The sequence below is a fragment of the Sarcophilus harrisii genome, chromosome 5 (genome assembly GCF_902635505.1).
Source record: "Sarcophilus harrisii chromosome 5, mSarHar1.11, whole genome shotgun sequence".
NCBI lineage: Eukaryota > Metazoa > Chordata > Mammalia > Dasyuromorphia > Dasyuridae > Sarcophilus > Sarcophilus harrisii.
Window position 1 is genome coordinate 164,568,375 of NC_045430.1, and position 18,520 is coordinate 164,586,894.

General features: G+C 31.5%; 1 protein-coding gene across 4 annotated transcripts in view; it reads right to left on the reverse strand.

The window, feature by feature from the left end:
• The window catches only part of LOC100920401 (ankyrin repeat domain-containing protein 26-like), a 79,841-nt gene that overhangs the window by 21,172 nt on the left and 40,149 nt on the right, over positions 1 to 18,520 (reverse strand). For 3 of the 4 annotated variants that reach the window (XM_031938884.1, XM_031938886.1, XM_031938887.1), the window contains exons 17-23: positions 18,412 to 18,441; positions 16,576 to 16,649; positions 11,732 to 12,829; positions 10,188 to 10,326; positions 8,044 to 8,257; positions 3,209 to 3,392; positions 1,321 to 1,464 (exon numbers count right to left, since the gene is read on the reverse strand). In XM_031938884.1, the coding sequence (XP_031794744.1) occupies positions 1,321 to 1,464; positions 3,209 to 3,392; positions 8,044 to 8,257; positions 10,188 to 10,326; positions 11,732 to 12,829; positions 16,576 to 16,649; positions 18,412 to 18,441 (1,883 nt within the window). The remainder of the gene's footprint in view (positions 1 to 1,320; positions 1,465 to 3,208; positions 3,393 to 8,043; positions 8,258 to 10,187; positions 10,327 to 11,731; positions 12,830 to 16,575; positions 16,650 to 18,411; positions 18,442 to 18,520) is intronic. The other variant, XM_031938885.1, reaches the window with a different exon arrangement.

The following is an 18,520-nucleotide window of genomic DNA, read 5'->3' on the forward strand; positions in this document are numbered from 1 at the left end:
GGTTAGGGCAGTCTTTTGGAATGTGGCCTTATCACCTGTATGGTTTTATGGCCTGTAGATTAGTGCCGGCTCCCCACACTAACCATCATATTTTAAAGGAATAATGAAAGGATCATTGAGACCAAAGTAGAAAATGTTGATATTGCTCTCCCATCATGGTAAAACTGTTCAGAAGCATTTGGCCCCTTTGAGGATGGGTGGAAACTGCTATGTCTTAGAGGCTCCATTCTATGAGATCCCTTTTATAAATCCAGGAGGAAGGTAGAATAGGTGACAGCTAGGTTAAAAGCACTCCAGTCTGCAGGAACCAAATGATTACTAAATGCCAACCACCTTGATAGTTCAGACTACTGTTAAATGAAAAATTCTAAATTTGGCATTTAATGAACTTGTGTTTTTATCATGTTGAGCAATGATGAATGTGAATGAATGAATTGTTGTAATGTACACAGCTTTATTTGAGAAATCTAAATGAAATTTATTCTTTTGCAAATCCTTTCATCTCTTCTCTTTTATAAAACATGGGAAACAAAGAAAGAACACTAGGAAATGAATGTAAACTGCTTGCAGTTTTGTTTTGCCTCCCAGGTTATTTATACCTTCTGAATCAAAATCTTCCTGAGCAACAAGAGAACTGTTCGGTTCTGTACACATATATTGTATCTAAGATATACTGCAACCTCTTTAACATGTATAGGACTGCTTGCCATCTGGGGAAGGGGATGGAGGGAGGGAGGGGAAAAATCGGAACAGAAGTGAGTACAAGGGATAATGTTGTAAAAAATTACCCTGCCTTGGGTTCTGGCAATAAAAAGTTATTAAAAAAAAAAATATATATATATATATATATATATATATAAACATGAGAAAGACAATAGTGTGAAACAGACCAAAATTCTATCATGTGTGTATGACATAATAAAGGGAAAATAGATGAAATCACTTAATTAAAGAAGAAAAGTGGTTTGTGTTTTAGTTTTCTAGGTCTCTCCTACCTGGCTGCATTCCTTTTTCTCCTTAGGGGATAGAGAAACTGATGAGCTGCCCCCTTCCTATGGCTAGAAAGGGCAGGGGCACTACTGAGAACCAGGAATATTTTCAGTAGGGGTATGCATGGATCTCTGGATTCAAAGAACAGAAGCAACAAAGCAAATTCAACAACTTGTTCTGATTTTGGTCACCATATGTGTCACTGCTTGTTTGTTATAGACTGATTTCCATTGACATCATGGACAGATGACAAATATGACCAAATATGAAGAAGATAAATCCTAACTTTTAAAATATGTAAGTAGATTTGAAAATGACCAAAGTGAATACCTCAGAACTCTGAATCATTTTGGAAGTAGCTGCTTCTATTTCTTTCTGCTTCCAAAGATGATTATTCAGAATCTCATATTGCAAAACTCTGGCACTCTGCTCCTGAGAAAGTTGTCTTTGAACATCATTTCGCTCTTCCTCAACCTGGAAACAACAATTCCATAACATTTTAAATCATATTTTTCTTTATAACCATAAAATTAATAATTTTTAAGTTGAATATAGAATATGAAAAATGGAAAAAAGCTGAAGAAAATTTAAATAGGCTATTGAAAATAAAGCAATAAGAAGAAATTTCAGAATTCTAAAGTGATTTCAATAATTATTTAGTTCAATCCATATCCTCTATTATGTACCTGACCCTTAGTAGACTTAGTCTTAGCTTGAAATCTTTGCAGGTAGGAAAACACTGTATTTCAAAGCAACTAATTCTCTTTATGGATGTTTCTATTTGTTAGCAAATTCTTCCTGACAATAACCCTAAAAATGTACATGCTTGCAATTATTATCTATTGCTCTTAGTTCTGTCTCTTAGGCTGAAGCAAAGTTTAATCTTTCTTCTACATGACTAACCTTTAAAAATGTGAAGACAATTATCATGAGTCTCATGAGTTTTCTTTTGCCCAGGATAAACACCTATTAATTTCTTTAATAGATTCTCATATGTAATGGACACAAGGCACTTCCTCATCCTCTTTGTAATCTTGCTTCTAGTGGCCATAATTTTGCGGTAGCCACAAATAAACAAAATAATACAGGTAATGCCTGATTGGTTCAGAGTACAGATATATTTTCACCTCCTTACTTTTGGAAGCTATGCTTTTCTTAATGTAATCCAAAATTAAATTAACTTTTTGGTTGCCAAATAATAGGATTGATTCAAATTAAGTTTAGAATTCATTAAAACTCCTACATCTTTTTAGATATATTTCCCCCAACTTATATTGTCCCTATTCATCCTCATAACTCTCCTAATTATCCACTTCCACATATTCTCAATATCCATAACTCTCTTAATCCTATTGTCTTTTCAGCTTGTGAAGCAGGGGTTGGCCTTGCATTGCTAGTTAAAATCTCGGCCACCCATACTTGTGATTTCTTTGTAACCAAGTATAAAACCTTACATTCATTCTAACCCAATTTCCTCTTCTTAATAGGTTCAGTCCAAGGCTCTGACCTATGCAGACTTTGCCATTCTTCTTTTAAGAATGGCTTAGATAATTTTAATTGTGTAAATAAATGCTAAATATGCTAGAGAATGATAAACTGTATTGAAAGACTGAAAAATGTGTGATACATATGTGTGGAATATAAGGAACAGAGAAAAGGGAATGAACTTGCTATTTCATTGACCTAGAGATCTTTCAGGTAAGGAAACTCTACCAATGTAGTGTGACACCTCCACTGGAAATTATAATTATAAGAGAATTGCTTAGAGAAGTAGTGTCAATAGAGTCCCCTCCATCACTGAATTTTGTGGGCAGCATTTGAGGAATTTGACACCTCTGGGTGGGGTGAGTGAAATGGTTTATCCAGGTCACACTGTCAAGATAGATCAGTGCCAATTCTTCCCTGTCAGTTTTTTCATCTACTACATCATACTGATTCTCTACTGGGAGACAAATTTTAATATTTAAGTATTAGATCCATCTTACCTTTACTGTGGCTATTTAGGTTGTAACTTTACATTAAAAATGCTAAAAAGGAAATTTTAAAATGTCTTTTATTTATGAATGCACCAAACTTACTTTTAATACACATAAATACTACAAATCCTTTTTTAGGATTAAAAAAACTACATTGTGGACCACCCTATTTCCAGGAAACCTAAACACACACACTTAAAAAAAAAAAAGATGGAAATTGTGACTTTTAAATTCCAATTTACCTGTTTAAAATTATTTCTTACGCTTGTCAGTTCTCGATCCAAAGTTCTAAGCTTGAATTCCAGTTGCTGTTTTAGATGTACTTCTTTATTATATTGTTCTTCTCTTTTTCTTAATTGCTCCTTAGTTTTTTCAAATAGCATTTCTATACTTGATTGCTTTTCTTTCTCTTGTTTTAGTGTAAACCTAGATTAAAATCGCTTGTTTTAAAATCACAGACTCAGTAGAATTTAAGTATATTTACCAAAACCTCTAAAGAAAAAGATTAACAATTAATTTGGGAGGAAATGGATTCTTGTAGGTAACTCAACATCAGGAAACCTCTTCTATTGATGCAGATTGACTCCTTGTAAGCCTTAAGATGATTGCATGGGGACACTGAAGAGTTATGGAACTTGGTCAGCCTCATACAATCAGGTTGTATCAAAAATGAGACAACCTACTTCTCAATCCAGGCTATTCCAGGGCGTTAAAACTTTTATCAAAAATATATCATACAGTTTTTGAAACGCTTTGACTTTTTGTTGTCAATGGACAGAAATTCTATAAATTGAATACATATATTTACTCCCCCCCCCCCCCCCCCCCCGCCTGTCTTGACTTCTGGACTTTAAATTGTTTACTGAACTGCATTAGAAAGGAGCTAGAGGAAGTGACTTTTTCAGTTCCCAAATTTTGATACATGATTGGTAAAACGCTTGGAGAGGGGATGTTGATAAAATTCCTGACTAAAATTAGGAGTGGCAACGATATTGGAATTGACATTTCCTTCATACATTTTCCCATTATTATTCATTATTTAGAAATGACTTTTTACTTCATTTAAAAAAAATTGTAAGCAATTGTGTTAATTTTGAAAATTCACTAAAATGGATACAATTTTAAAATATTCAAGAGGAAATGTTGGAGTGAACTGTGTGAGGGAGAAACTGAAAATTTGGTTTTCAAAATTCATTTTTTACTTTTTAAAATAGCTTCCATTATTTCAAATCCAACAGTAGTCTAAGAGTCTGCCTACAGTCTGCTTTTACCATTTTATCAAACTCTTCCTTAGGGTTAGAAGATAGCATTTCTGATGTAGAGTGTATACTAAATAGTAGTGCCTGAACCACCAAAGAGTCAGCAATTCTATCTAAATAATTCATAGTCAAGAAGACAATTCTCTAGCATGGCAATCAACTTGTCGTGATTTACAGGAAAAACTAAGGAGACTAACTGTTTTCATTACAGACTTATTTTCTTCTTATTATTAGCTTATTATGTTCAGTACTTCATAATCCTCCAGGTTTGAAGTATTGAGGCAATGTTTTAGATTTAAGGATGATCTTGAGGTACTCCTTCACATCTCTCAGACTAGCTAAAATGAAAGGAAAAGGTGATGATAAATATTGAAGAGGATATAGGGAAACTGGAACACTAAAGCATTTTTAGTGGATTTGTGAAATGATCCAATCATTCTGGAGACAATTTGGAACTAAGCCAAATTGTGCATATTCTTTGATCCAGCACTATTTCTACTATGTCTATCCCAAAGAAACCATAAGAGAGGAAAAAGAATCTACATGTGCAAAAATGTTTTTAGCAGTCCTTTTTGTAGTAGCAAGGAATTGGAAAATGAGTGGATGCCCATCAGTTGGCAAGTGGCTAAATAAGTTATGGTAAATGCATGCAATAGAATGGTATTGTTGTATAAGAAATGATGAGCAGGTTCATTTCAGAAAGGCCTGGGAAGGCTTACATGAACTGATGTTAATGACCAGAACCAAGAGAACATTGTACACATCAACAACAAGATTATGTGATGATCAACTGTGATGGACTTAACTCTTCTTCAGCAATGAGATGATTCAAAGAAATTTCTATAGACTTGTGGTGGAAAGTACCATTGGTACCAGAGAGAGTGAACTATAGAGACTGAATGTGGATCAAAGCATAGTATTTTCAGCTTTTTAGTTATTGTTATTTTTCTTTCTAAGGTTATTTTCCTTTTTGATTTGATTTTTTTTTATGCAGCATGATGAATATGAAAGTATGTTTAGAAGAATTGCACATCTAACCTAAATCAAATTGCTTGCTGTCTTGAGTAGGGAGGATGGTTGTAGAGAGGGAGAAAAATTTGGAACATGAGGTTTTGCAAGGATGAATAGTGAAAACTATCTTAACCTATATTTGGGAAAATAAGACATAAAAAATTAAATTTAATTAAAAAATCAGTGATGAATGAGAAATAACTAAAATTAAGAAAACTGTTAACTTTAATGTTGGATTAGAATCATTCAGACTCATTCTGCTATAGTAAACATAAAAGACAAGTTATATAGAGGCAGAGAAATAATTCCCAAATACCCTGTTAGGGATATAATTCTAAATGCTGTTTATAAGTCATTTTTATATATATCAAATCTCTATATATTAATTACTGTTAGTTACAAACACTTATTAAATGCTACCTATGTGCCAAGTATTTTTAAGCACTGAAGATATAAACAAAGGCAAAAACACCAGTGTCTGCTCTTTAGGTGCTTACTTTCTAAATGGGGGAAACAACAATAGATGCATGCCAAGTTATAGACAGAATATCTTGGAAGTAATATCTGAAAAGAAGACATTAATAGCTAAGGGGACTGAAAATTGATGAGCAGGTTAATTTCAGAGAAACTTAGACTTACATGAACCACTGAAAAGTTAGGGGAACAGAACATGAAAAACATTGTCCACAATAACATTGTATGATAATAATCTATCAATAGCTTAGCTCTTCTCAGCAATACAATTATCTAAGACAACTCCAAAGGACTCAGGGTGAAAAATGCTAATCACATCCGGAGAAAGAACTAATGGAGTCTGAATCAAGTCAAAGTATATGATTTTCTCTTTATTTTTTCATGGTTTTTTTTTTTCCTTTTGGTTTGTTTCTTTTCTCACAATATGACCGATGTAAAAGGTAATGACGTTTTACATGATTACACATATATAACCCATATCAAATGCTTAAGTCTTTTAGGGAGAAGGAGGGGAAGGAAGAAGAGAAAAAATTTGGAATTCAAATAAAAAAATTCTAAATAGTCTATACATAGAATTGGGGAAAATACTACTAAAAAAAAGAAAGATTAGTAAATAGGCTAGTATAATTGGATCACAGAATTAAGGGACAGGAATAAGTATGAGAAAACTGGATAAGGCAAAAAAAAGAACTACATTAAAATAGCTTTTGGATGCCAAAAAGAGAAGTTTCTATTTGATCTTGACGGTAATAGGGAGCCACTACAGCTCATTGAGGAAGAGGAAGGACATGGTAAGATATATTCTTAGGAAAATCACTTTGGCAGTTAGTGAAGAATGGATTCGTGTGTGTTAAGACTTGAGTCAGAGAAAGCAATAAGAAATCTAGTTTAATTATATAAGCAAGAGGTAATGAAAGCATGAATTAAAGAGTGGCTTTGTGAGTAGATAAGAGATGGACAAAGGTAGAAAATTTGTCATCAGATTGAATATGAGGAATATAAGGATGTTATTAAATTCCAGACCTGGGTCAGTAAGAGGAAGCTGGAGTCATAAATAGTAACAGGGACATTCAAAAGAGGGAAGGACTTAGGGAGAAAGATAATTGATAAGTTCAAGACACATATGGGAGATCCAGTTTGAGAATTCCATAAAAACATTAGTAATGTATGGATGTAGTGAGAGAGAGAGAGACAGAGACAGAGAAAAAGAGACAGAGACACAGAGAGAGAGACAGACACAGAGATAGAGAGACAGAGAGATAGAGAGAGACAGAGACAGAGAGAGAGACAGAGACAGAGAGAGAGACAGAGACAGAGCCAAAGATAGAGACAGAAAGAGAGAGAGACAGAGAGAGAGAGAGAGAGAGAGACACACACACACACACACACAGAGAGAGAGAGAGAGAGAGAGAGAGAGAGAGAGAGAGAGAGACTAGGACCTGGAAATCATTTCTTCATAGGGATGTTAAATGACCTCATGAGGGGCAGATGAACTCACCAAGAGAAATACTACAGCTTATAAGATTGTAAAATCCATAACAACTGAGACTAAGTCTTTTATCTCTTAACTCCCCTAGAGTTTCATGAAGTATTTTGCATATAATTAGAGAATAAAAAATTTGTTGAGTAATTTGAATAAGCAGGTGTTTACTGTATGTTAGAAATAGAAATTACCTTTCTAAACCTTTTACCTTTTCTATTTTATTCCCTTTCTTATATTCTGCAGTCCAGTCAAACTCTTTTTCTTCTACACAGGATAACACAGAACTTCCATTTCCTACCTTTTGACCTGGTGGTCCTCTATGCCTGGAATGTACTGCTATTCTCCTAACCTCCGCATGTCTTAGAATTTCTTGTTTCTTTTAAAACTCTGCTTAGGAATCTCCTCCTACATGAAGGCTTCCTCTTTCCTCCAGCAAGCAGCTGGAGTACTTTCCTCTGAAAACCACAGCCCTGCTCCCTGCTCTAATTTCTGAGACTTTATTGAATTTACTTTTGTATTTATATATTATAGTCTCATATTATATGAATTTCCTGATAGCATTTCATTTTTGTTTTTGTAGCTTCAGTGCCTAGAACATTACTTACCACACAGAAAGCACTACTCTGTCTTTCAAAAAGTAAAATCAGGTAATAACAGACACTCATTGAAATTTATTCCAAAAAGGAATATGGATCACACCCCATAGAGTAAGTAAGATTAAGTAAAACTGATGGCTGTATTATTTTAAAGATGTATCATTTTTGGCTTTCTAACCTCAAATACTCTGTCACAATGATTTAATGTAATAGGAATACATTCAAGTCTTTATTTAAAATTAGAAGTTCCATACCTGACTCTATAGAGTTCTCTATCCCATTCTACTTTTTGATGCTCAAATTGGGATTTCACTTTTCTTGTTTCTGATAATTTTTCCTGCAGTCCAGTAATCTTTTTTTCTAAAGTCTTAACTTTTCTTTCAAGTTCTGAACATTGTGCTTTTTTAAGTTCTACTGATCGTTCATATGTAAGAACTGCATCCTGAATTTTCAGAAGGTGAACAGAATCTGTATAGAGAAAAACACAATAAAAATATTAGGATTTTAAAATCTGCAGGACAGTAGCAGTATACTTAGAATTCAGATTCTCTGACACTGATAAAATAGTATCCATATATCGTAAGGATATGCCAAAAATATTTTGTCAATAGATTTAAACAGAATTTGAAAATAACCTTTTCCTTGTGGACATTCTAATCTAGATAATTAAAAAGAGTCTCTCATTACACATTACTTTATTAAAAAAACTATTTGAAACCTTAGAATTATTCATAATATTAGAAAAAATATATGTGAAAAGTAAACATTCTGATATATACTACAAGTGGGATGTGTAAGATTAATAACAGATTCTATATTTAATAACTATATATTATAAATATACTGAATCATTTTACATATTTTAAATGTTTTATCCCAAATAGTTACACATAAACACTGCTTGTTCTTTAGAGACATAATATAAATTAGAATACAACAGTCATACAATAATATCCTTTCTCATTTATTCATTGGCCAGACTTCTAGAAACTTTAACCAAAATATAGCTGAGATACCATAAGGGGAAAAAAAATCTTCTGAGCTTTAAGAAAAATAGCTGCCACGAAACCTAAGCTCTTTAATAGCTAAATTTAGACCTAGTCCAGAATTACAATTGTGTATTATATCAAGACTTGGTTATTTGGTTTCCCTTGCCAACTTTCAATTCTTTATACATTTCAGTGTTTAGCAGAATTGAAGCAGCAAGGACATGGGGGAGAACAGGGGTGTTAGAGGTAGACACACTGGTTGAAATGGGTAGTGAAGTTGACAGTAAGGGAAATCATAAGATCAAAGATCCAAAGTAAAAGAAGAAAATCAAAAGTTAAAGGACTTTTTAAGATTTGGATAGTTAGTTGGTATATAAGGCAGAATTTGAAACTAGGTATTAAGACATCATGTCCAATACACTATCCTATATGCCATGCTGACAAAAGAATTACACAGAAAATTTGTGAGATTGATGACATTTTTGACCACTCAGTGAAAGATTTTAATATTTTGGATATATTTTCCATGAAAAAGATCATATGCATTTAGTCATGTCAATCTCTTCAATGCTTTTCTATTATTAATCAGGTAAAATTCATACATTTTATTCTAGTATTCAATATAGATAACTCACATTAAGTAATAATAGCACATATAGGAATACAAAATACCTTCTTCACAACAATCCTATGAAATAAGGTGTTTTATAGAAAACAAAGCGCCAAATTTAAATGATTTGTCCATACATACTGTCCACACAGTTACAATGTTCTAATAACCTACTTTTCTATATTTACTTCTTATTGCTATATACTGTCCATTTTTTCACTGTCATTTTCCTGATTCTTTGCTCACAATTCTCACGTTTGAAATATTCAATCCATTCCCCATATAATTTCATGACCTATTGAATTCATACCCAGCCCTTAAAATTCAAATACTATCTTCACAGGTATCTTTTAAAAATTCTTGATAGCTAATTGTCTTTCCTACTTCATACCTCATATAATACTCTTTAAATATATGTATTTTTTAATATTAGAATTATCTGTGCAGGCTCTATCTTCCTAGCAGATTACACATTCAATGAGGACAAAGACTGTGTCTTATCTAAAATTTGAGTATTTGGCACATGGAAGGCACTTAATATAATTCTTTAAAAATGGAATCAAATACGTAATCTTTGAAAACTTCTGTGGTTGAAAAATTCATCACCATGAATCCAACAAGCTCCTTTTCAGCTTGGCAAAGTCTGCCACAGATTAAATTCTAAGAACCCCAAATCACCTCTATTCTGGTGTCAATGGAGTCATGGGAGAAGGACTTTGGTAGTATCTTCTTGGATATACACACATCTTTGGATTCTGTTTAACAGTGGTATTCTGTTACAAAATTTAAAAATTCTTACCTTTACAATCAACACTAAGATGTTCGATCAATAACATCACATTCTTATAGTTTGAGGGAGACAAATCATAATCCTCTGTAACTGTGTCAGATGACTGAGTGAAATCATCAAGATCACCTGTATCCATCTGTACTTTGTCCTAAAAATACATAAAAGTACTTTAAAATAATATAAATTTAAAACTAATAATATTGGCTAACATTGATGTAATGCTTTTTTAAGGATTTTAAGTATACTTTATATATATTTTCCCATAGCATCCTCACAATAATTTTGTGAGATCAGTACTATGGATCATACTTTCTTTATGGGAACAGTAATGAAGATCAAATGAGATTTCAGTTATATGAAATAGTCAGAACCTGTGATTTCATCACTGTAGGTAACTCCAAATGAAGAAACTCCCTCTATAAGTGCAGATCAGCCCTGCTTCTAGTCTCAGGATTGCCAGTAATGTCAATGGACTTGCCCAGGCTAACACAGATAGTATGTGTCAGAAACAGAACTTGAATCTAGACTTTGATTATTTACTATCCTCTGCTGTATCTTGAGTTATTACTGTGAAAATATAATGTATGAATGAGCCAAGAGACCCTGGCCATGTAATTTAACCTCCTGGAGTCTAACCTTTCCCCATTCATAAGATAATAGGTTTTGACTCTATGATTGCCAAAGACTCTTCCAAAAAATGAAATTCAATGATTAAATGAATTTGCTACTTCTATAGTATCTAAAGCTAATCAATTATGCAAATATATCACAAATTTTATCTTTATTATTTGCCAATATTTTTCCATTTTTTCTCATATTTTACATTATTTCTTTGTATCTATGGCATATGAAAATATTTTTAAAATCTAAATTTAAGAAGAGGGGCACTGAATTGTAGTCAGAAGATTTAGGTTCAAGTCCCAAATCTGTGGTTTATTATTTGTGGGATAGAGAAGTATTATATTAAGGCCTTTTTGAAAACTGATTAAATGAATTAGTAAAACTGTTTCAATGATTTTAGTAAAGTCAGTAATGATGAACATACCCAGATTACAATATAAGTATTAGTCCAATAAGATGGATTTATTTTTAGAAATTTCCCAATGTTAGTTTATATTTTCAACATTTTAAGCCATATATCTTACACTTGGCTGAAAAAGAGTCACAGAAAGCAAAATTCTTTCAAATGTAAAATATTACAAGAATTTGCAAAAAAGAGCATCTGTGTTTATTACATTTCTTTCAGGCCCTGTGACCTAATTATCTTTAGGCTTATCCTTTTGACTTCCTAGTCTAATATTCCAATTTGCATATCTGCTTTAGAAAGTTTCTATTTTACATGTCAAATATTTTGGTATCAGATGGACTAATTTGAATGAACAAAATAAGAGCTATAAAAAAGACTTTCTGGATATTTTCATTAATTCAGCTTTCAATATACCTTTTACAAATAGCAAGCATTTAAACATGTCATTTTCACTGGAAAGTCAATTCCACAAGATGATTTTTGAAGAGGAAAAATCAATATGTAGAGTGCTAGGAGGTGAATTTACCTCTTTTTGTAGTTGTGCTTTTTCTCTCTCTAAAGTCAGGAACTCTACTTGCAACATTCCTAACTCACTTTTAAATCTTTGCAAATCTTTATTTAATTCCTTTTCCAGGTGCATTTTTGATAATTTGTCACTAAATGGAAAGGAGTGTCTCCAACGTCTTAATTCAGTTGTAGCATTACTAGTCTTGTGATCATCACTATTCTGGAATAAGGTTTCATTTAGTTTTATTTTCTCATTAAATTTTGTTGCAGTAATAAGTGTAGGCTTTTTTATTTGGATTGATTTCATACCATCAAAGCTAGTAAGCTGGACACCAGAAGGGCTTCCTAGACCCCTTGATTGTATTAAACATCCTGAATCTGACTCCAAATTTGTGACATTTCTGTTTAGATTTTCTTCAATTTGCATGTCAAATGCTCTATCTTCCTTTATTTCATTTATAATTTTTTTTGAGTCAGTTATATTTTCTGCATCATAAACAACTTCTTCATTTATATTATAGGTACTTTCAGTTTCTGGCTTATTATCATTGTTAGAAGGTAGGTTGCTATTTTCTGAGTATAGATTACAAGATGCCTGAAGAACATTTTCTATGAAAGTGGGCTTTAAATCCTGTAAAGCAGCATTTTTTAGGCCACATTCCATTTGTCCAGGAAATGACTGAACTCCTACATTGAGAGGGCCTCCATATTTCTCTTTTTCCTCAGAATCATTTGCCAAAGTAAGGGATGCTTCCTGTAATTGCTCTAATTCTTCTTCAAAGACATCTTGTAGTACCACTTCTTGTAATTTCTCTGTTGGTTGATCAGCAATTGTGTCTTTTTCATAAATTTCACCAAACATCTGCTTTAACTCAGTTGTAATGACTTTAAAATTCTTTTTGACTTCCATTTTCTCTTCTTCCACCCACATTTTTTCATATCTTTCTTCCCAATTTGGATCTTCATCCAAATGCATGTCATCGACATGATATCCCTTATCGGGTTCTGGTCCTTGAGGTTTTCTTTTCAGATACAAAACTGGAAAACTAATTGGCTTAACTTGTTTCTTAGATACCGTTTGTTCTGGTATGTTGGCTGTTTCTAAAGTAACTTTATCCTGGTAATAAAATATGGACAAAGAAAAATTGAGAAATAAACAGTTAAAATTAATCTCTTAAATTTAGGGTCTTATCTAGTCCCAAATCACTTTATCTCAAAAGAATGTTAAAAAAAATTACTTAACTTTCCCTAAATGATAGCACAAATAAATTTCAAAATAAGTTTTATCCAGGGTATTCTGAATTCAGAGTGAATGCATTATGCATCATGTACCATACTCTACATTCATAACAAAACAAACAGGAACAATTTCTGATTTCACATCTTAATTTTTTTTTTCTCAAATAGGATAATACTTTTCAAAGTGAGTTAAAAAGATATAATTTTAAATGGTCAAAATTATAATACCATTATGTTCTGCCTAATGGAAAAAAAAGCAAACCAAATAAAATATAAACTTGAGATTGGATAGAAAACTCATCTCACAACTCCTTTTTAAGTAGTAAGATTCTTTATTACATTTATCTATTATTATCTATTGCTCACTTTAAAATTTTCTTAAATGGAAGTCCAAATATAAATGTAAAAATAGCAACTCTAAATTTTATAAATCTATGGGAAACTAGAAGGTGATTTAAGCCATATATTATCAAAATATTTACCTGTAAAGATTGTCTTCTTCTGAGATATTTCCAGTACAAAACACTCCAATATTTATTTTGCTAATTTGAGGTTAGAAATTAGCAAAAGAAGCCAATAACTTTCGCATATAATTCATAGCAAGAAATCAAAAATGATTACAATATATACTTTAGACATATTAATAGAATCAATGATTAAGATGACTGCTAAAAACAACCAAGTAAAAATATGATTCTCTTTTTGTAGTACAGGTAAGAACAATGAATCCAAGTCTAAAAATGAGATTCTTCAAATGTTCAGATATGTTGGAATTATAGTTCCACAATTATTTTGCATAGGATAAACCATTGTATTGGTAGTCTAAAAATAGGTATTCTTGAATAAATTCTATTTAAAATATTTACATTACATAATTTCATTTTATCATACAATTGACCACAATAAACTATTTATTGTTTAGTCATGTCTGACTTTTCATGACGCTATTTGGAATTCTCTTGGCAAAGATACTAGAGTGGTTTGTCATTTCCTTCTCCAACTCAGAACAAAAAGAGGCAAACAGGGTTAAGTGAGTAATTGTGTGTGAGCAGATTTGAATTTATGAAGATGAATCTTCCTGACTCCCCACCTGGCATTCTATCCTCTGTGCCACTTGGCTTACCATTCCAAAATAAACTATTTTAAAATATAATTAAGTATAGTTTCCCCACAAGTGAACATTTTAAAAATCATTATGTAAATGAGATGGCAACATTTTATTTGACTGCTTTTCACCATATTCCAAATATACAGATCTACTCAGAAAATGAGTTCATTAAATATGGAAAAAAATCTCATCAACAATATCCCGAACAAATTGTCAGGAAGCTCCTAGCCAGAGTTCATTGATCTATTAATTAATGATAGTGAAGCACTTTTCTTTAATGAATGCAAATGAAGCAATAAAATCATTTCATGTAACAGAAGGGTTCAAAGGATTATTATATATTAGCACATTTTTTAGTACAACTTTAGATTGCCTGTTGTGGCTATTCCTTGAGTTGAAACCTATGCATTCTAAGAAAACATTCAAATAACTGACTTGTTGATGACTGTAGTGTTATTTGGGAAAAACTCAGATTAAAGTTCTATAATTAATTTATAAAGATAAGTTATACCGTAACAAGTTTTTGATTTTTAAGAAATCATATTGGAATGGCAATTTTGATTATTTTTATCAGGCAGTGATCTATTGAATAAAACTGTGTAGACTAGACAAAATATAGGATTGAAGACCCTGGTTATGAACTGGAATTTAGTATCACAAAGATTCTATGGGAGAGTACGACTGTGTGACCTAATTTGTTTTTCTCTTGCCTTTTGATTGTGCAGATTATGACAACTAAGTGAAACATGGTCAAAAGACTCTTTAAAAATTAGATTTTATCTTGCATAAAATATCTGAATCATAGACTTTAGAATTTCTCTAATTTCTGTAAAGGAAGACATTGATGGGATTCTCTAGGGTATGGAGCATCTTGACACCACCAGCAGTGAGTTAAAGTTGATATGATTAAAGTTAACATCACAAGACACTGAAAATAATTTGCATATTGAACTGAGGAATCATCTGAAATCTCTGCTTAATTATAGTTTAATAAGGATTTGCCTCGAGACTAGAAAAAGGTGAATTTTCTCGATTCCTGGAAAATTCTGAAAATTATCAAAGTAATAGTATGTGTGTACTGATAATTAAGAATTTATATAAGTTCATTAAAAACAAGTTATGCTAGACAACTTTTAAGTTTCCTTTTTAAAAATTGTCAATACACTAGAGAACAGAAGACTAGATTCAAGAAATGTCAAAGAAACAGTAAGTCTGGATTTTTTAAAGTCATGGACTATAAGAAAAATGTGGATTGTAAGAAAAGGTAGCAGTAGAGTAGTAGCTTCACTGGGAAGAACCAGAGAACATTAATTCAATCTGGAGGGAAGCAGGTAGCTTTATCTTTAGGGCTTGTTACGTTCAACTTTTTAAACTGAAAATCAGGATGAAGTGAAAAAATGTTATTTGTAGATGGCATTGAAATGATAGAGGCTCGATAAATTAAGTCACAGAATAGATTCAAAGGATCTTGTTAGATTAGAACAAAGTGCTAGTGCTTAAGATACAATTTAAAGGAGCTAAATATAAAATTCTGGACATGGATTTAAAAAAAAAATCAGTTGTATATGTATACAATGGGGAAAAACAGTTTTTTATAGAAATCATGACAGAAAGACCTATAAGTATTTGTTAGCGAGCCATCATTTAAAATGATGTGGCCATGATCTTTGCAGCAAAAGTAACCATCATCCTTAGTGAGACAGGACACTCCTTTACTCTGTTCTGGTAAGATCACATCTGTATTATTATGTTTATATAGAACACTAGAGAAATAAAGGTGAGAAAAAAATTTTTAAAAAGATCTTAGAAACCTAGGAAGGTTTTAGAAAGAAGATTTAAGAGATGCCAGGATGGTAGCCATCAAATAGGGTTTTAGAATGCAGAAGGAATGCTTGATTTTAAAGTCAGAATAATGAGCTTTGGTTGCATAGTTTAAGAAGGTAATATAGTTTGACATAAGGAAGACATCCCCAATAATTTGAGGTGTTCAAATATAGAATGGGCTGCTTCATTTGAGTAGTTTGGTCACAGAAGAACTACTTTTATGGGAAAACTTCAGATAGAATTCATTATTTGGGAAAAGGTTAGATTAGATTAATTTGGATCATCACTGCTAAGATTTTATTATCATGGCATTTTTAATATCATACAATATTTTAATACATTGATAAAATTTAGTGTACATTGATAAAATTTAGTGTACTTGTCTAAAATGACATGCCAGATTATGATCTTTCCAAATTCAGATCACAATTATATGATCAATTGGGTTATCATGTAAGAAATTTATAAATAACACCAGCAAAAACATTGTTCAGGGACTCTTCTTTTACTACAAAACTAGGTCTGAAGTTTTGCTACTGATCCCTGTACCTCCAAAGAAAATTTTAATTCCTGAAATAAGACAAAAATGCATTTAAAAGTACACCAAGTTCATAAAAACTTCCAATAAAATAGCATTTAAGGCACTTTTACTGAAATAAAATATCAGAAACTTCAATATCATTTTTCCATACCTGTTTTTGATCACTTTTAACAAAACTTTCATGGCCTTTCACTGAGTTTTTAAATTCCATTTCTTGTGTTAAATCTAAATTAATATTTAAATAAAAAATTGTTTGATTTAAAATTACTTTTTTATATGAAATTCCATCCCATTAAGAGTAATGGCACTTATGACAGCTATAATTTATCAAGTGTAATCTATTTTAATATATAAAATGTAAGAAATGTCTATTTTACTGATTATGCATTTAGATGATTATTTTGTAATTTCAATTCTAAGTTACATTACAATTTTAATTTACATTCTAAGTTTCTTATGAAATACTTATTTCACGGGAGCATATCACAAAAATTATAAAGATTGATATTATAAAGATTAATATATTTAATCTAGCTGAAACTATTGCATTTGAAAATTAAAGGTAAATAGACATAAATATCTATGCATGATCAATTCATTAGTTAGGCTAGCAGTTACTAATTTGATCAGTGGTCTTTCTCAATGACCTTAAAACCGTGAGGTAAGCATTATTAGCCTTAATATAGTTTTGAGAATAAAGAATAAAGAAGAGAATAAAGAACAGAGTTGGGGAAATAGGGAAAATAATGAGATAGATTAGAGTAGACAACATCATGAGAATGGGAACTAGAAATTAGGAATGAGGGGTTAAGCAACAACTTCTTTCTCTTCTTTTGTGATTAAAAAATGTTCATTGTTTAAGTCCATTTGTAAGATTAGAGAGAGGGGACTACATTTCAAGTCAGATATTCTTGAAAGATATCTTGGTGGTAAGAAGATAATAGACCACATTGTCTGGTGTCCATTTACCTCCTTCAAAGGTAACAGATTTCCTTGACATAGGAATACAAACATGATTAGCAAGAGAATTGGGTTTCTAAATTTAATTCATGACAGAACAGATGAATTTTTGAACTAAGTTCAGAGACAAAAAATGATGACTTAGCAGAAAGAGGGCAAAATTCTCAGTTTTAAAAATACAGAATCAATTTGATTATTTCAAACACAGAGAGAACAAAATATAAATTTTAATATGATAAACCACTGGCCAGGACTATCTGAAAAGGAATAGGGAAATAAAAATAAATGAGATCTGTATCCTTCAGTAACTTTATAAGACTCTGATTAAGCCAAGGAAATGTGAAAACAAGATAGGCAGATAATATTCAGCAATTAGAAATTCATTGTAAAACTTTTAGTTATCTAGTTTTACTAGATAGAGTATGATCTAGACATCATACTAGAGAGAGAACTAGTCTAGTTCTCTAGAACTAGACAGAGTATGATAACATGGAGAGAAATTCAGAGGTGAAAAGATTAACATCAGGAAGAGATAATTATATTTGCCATGGGTCAAATAAATCTATTGAAATTTTATTTCAATATAACGTAAACAGTTAAATATGAATGTGACACAATCATCTTAATTTATGGATTAATTATAGTATTTAAAAAAAAATCCATGGTATGAGATAATTGCATTCCAGTCATATTAATGCTATTAAAACAATGACAGGGAAACATCACCTAATTAGGTAATTTAATAAATAGGAAAAGTTAAATTGATTAAATTTAGCTTTGGGGAAGATAGCTATAAATAATCCAGAATGACAGAAAAAAAGAAAAATTATTCACATGTGAATTTTATATCTGAATGTAAATACTTAGTGGTTTTAAGATTTGAAACATTTATTAAAAAAACATAAAAAATAAATGAAGTAGGAAATAGTAAATTAGAGAGGAGAAGACTAATTCAGGACACAAGTTTAAACCCCCCTTCAGTGTTTGTGGAATATATTACTCTGATTAGAGGAGAAAATCAAAATACCTGTTAAGACGCCTGTTAGATTCTTGTCTGCTGAGAAGATTAAAAACAGAGAGTGAATTTTGTTAGCACATGATTTTACCATTTATTTTGCTTAACTATATTAATAAAA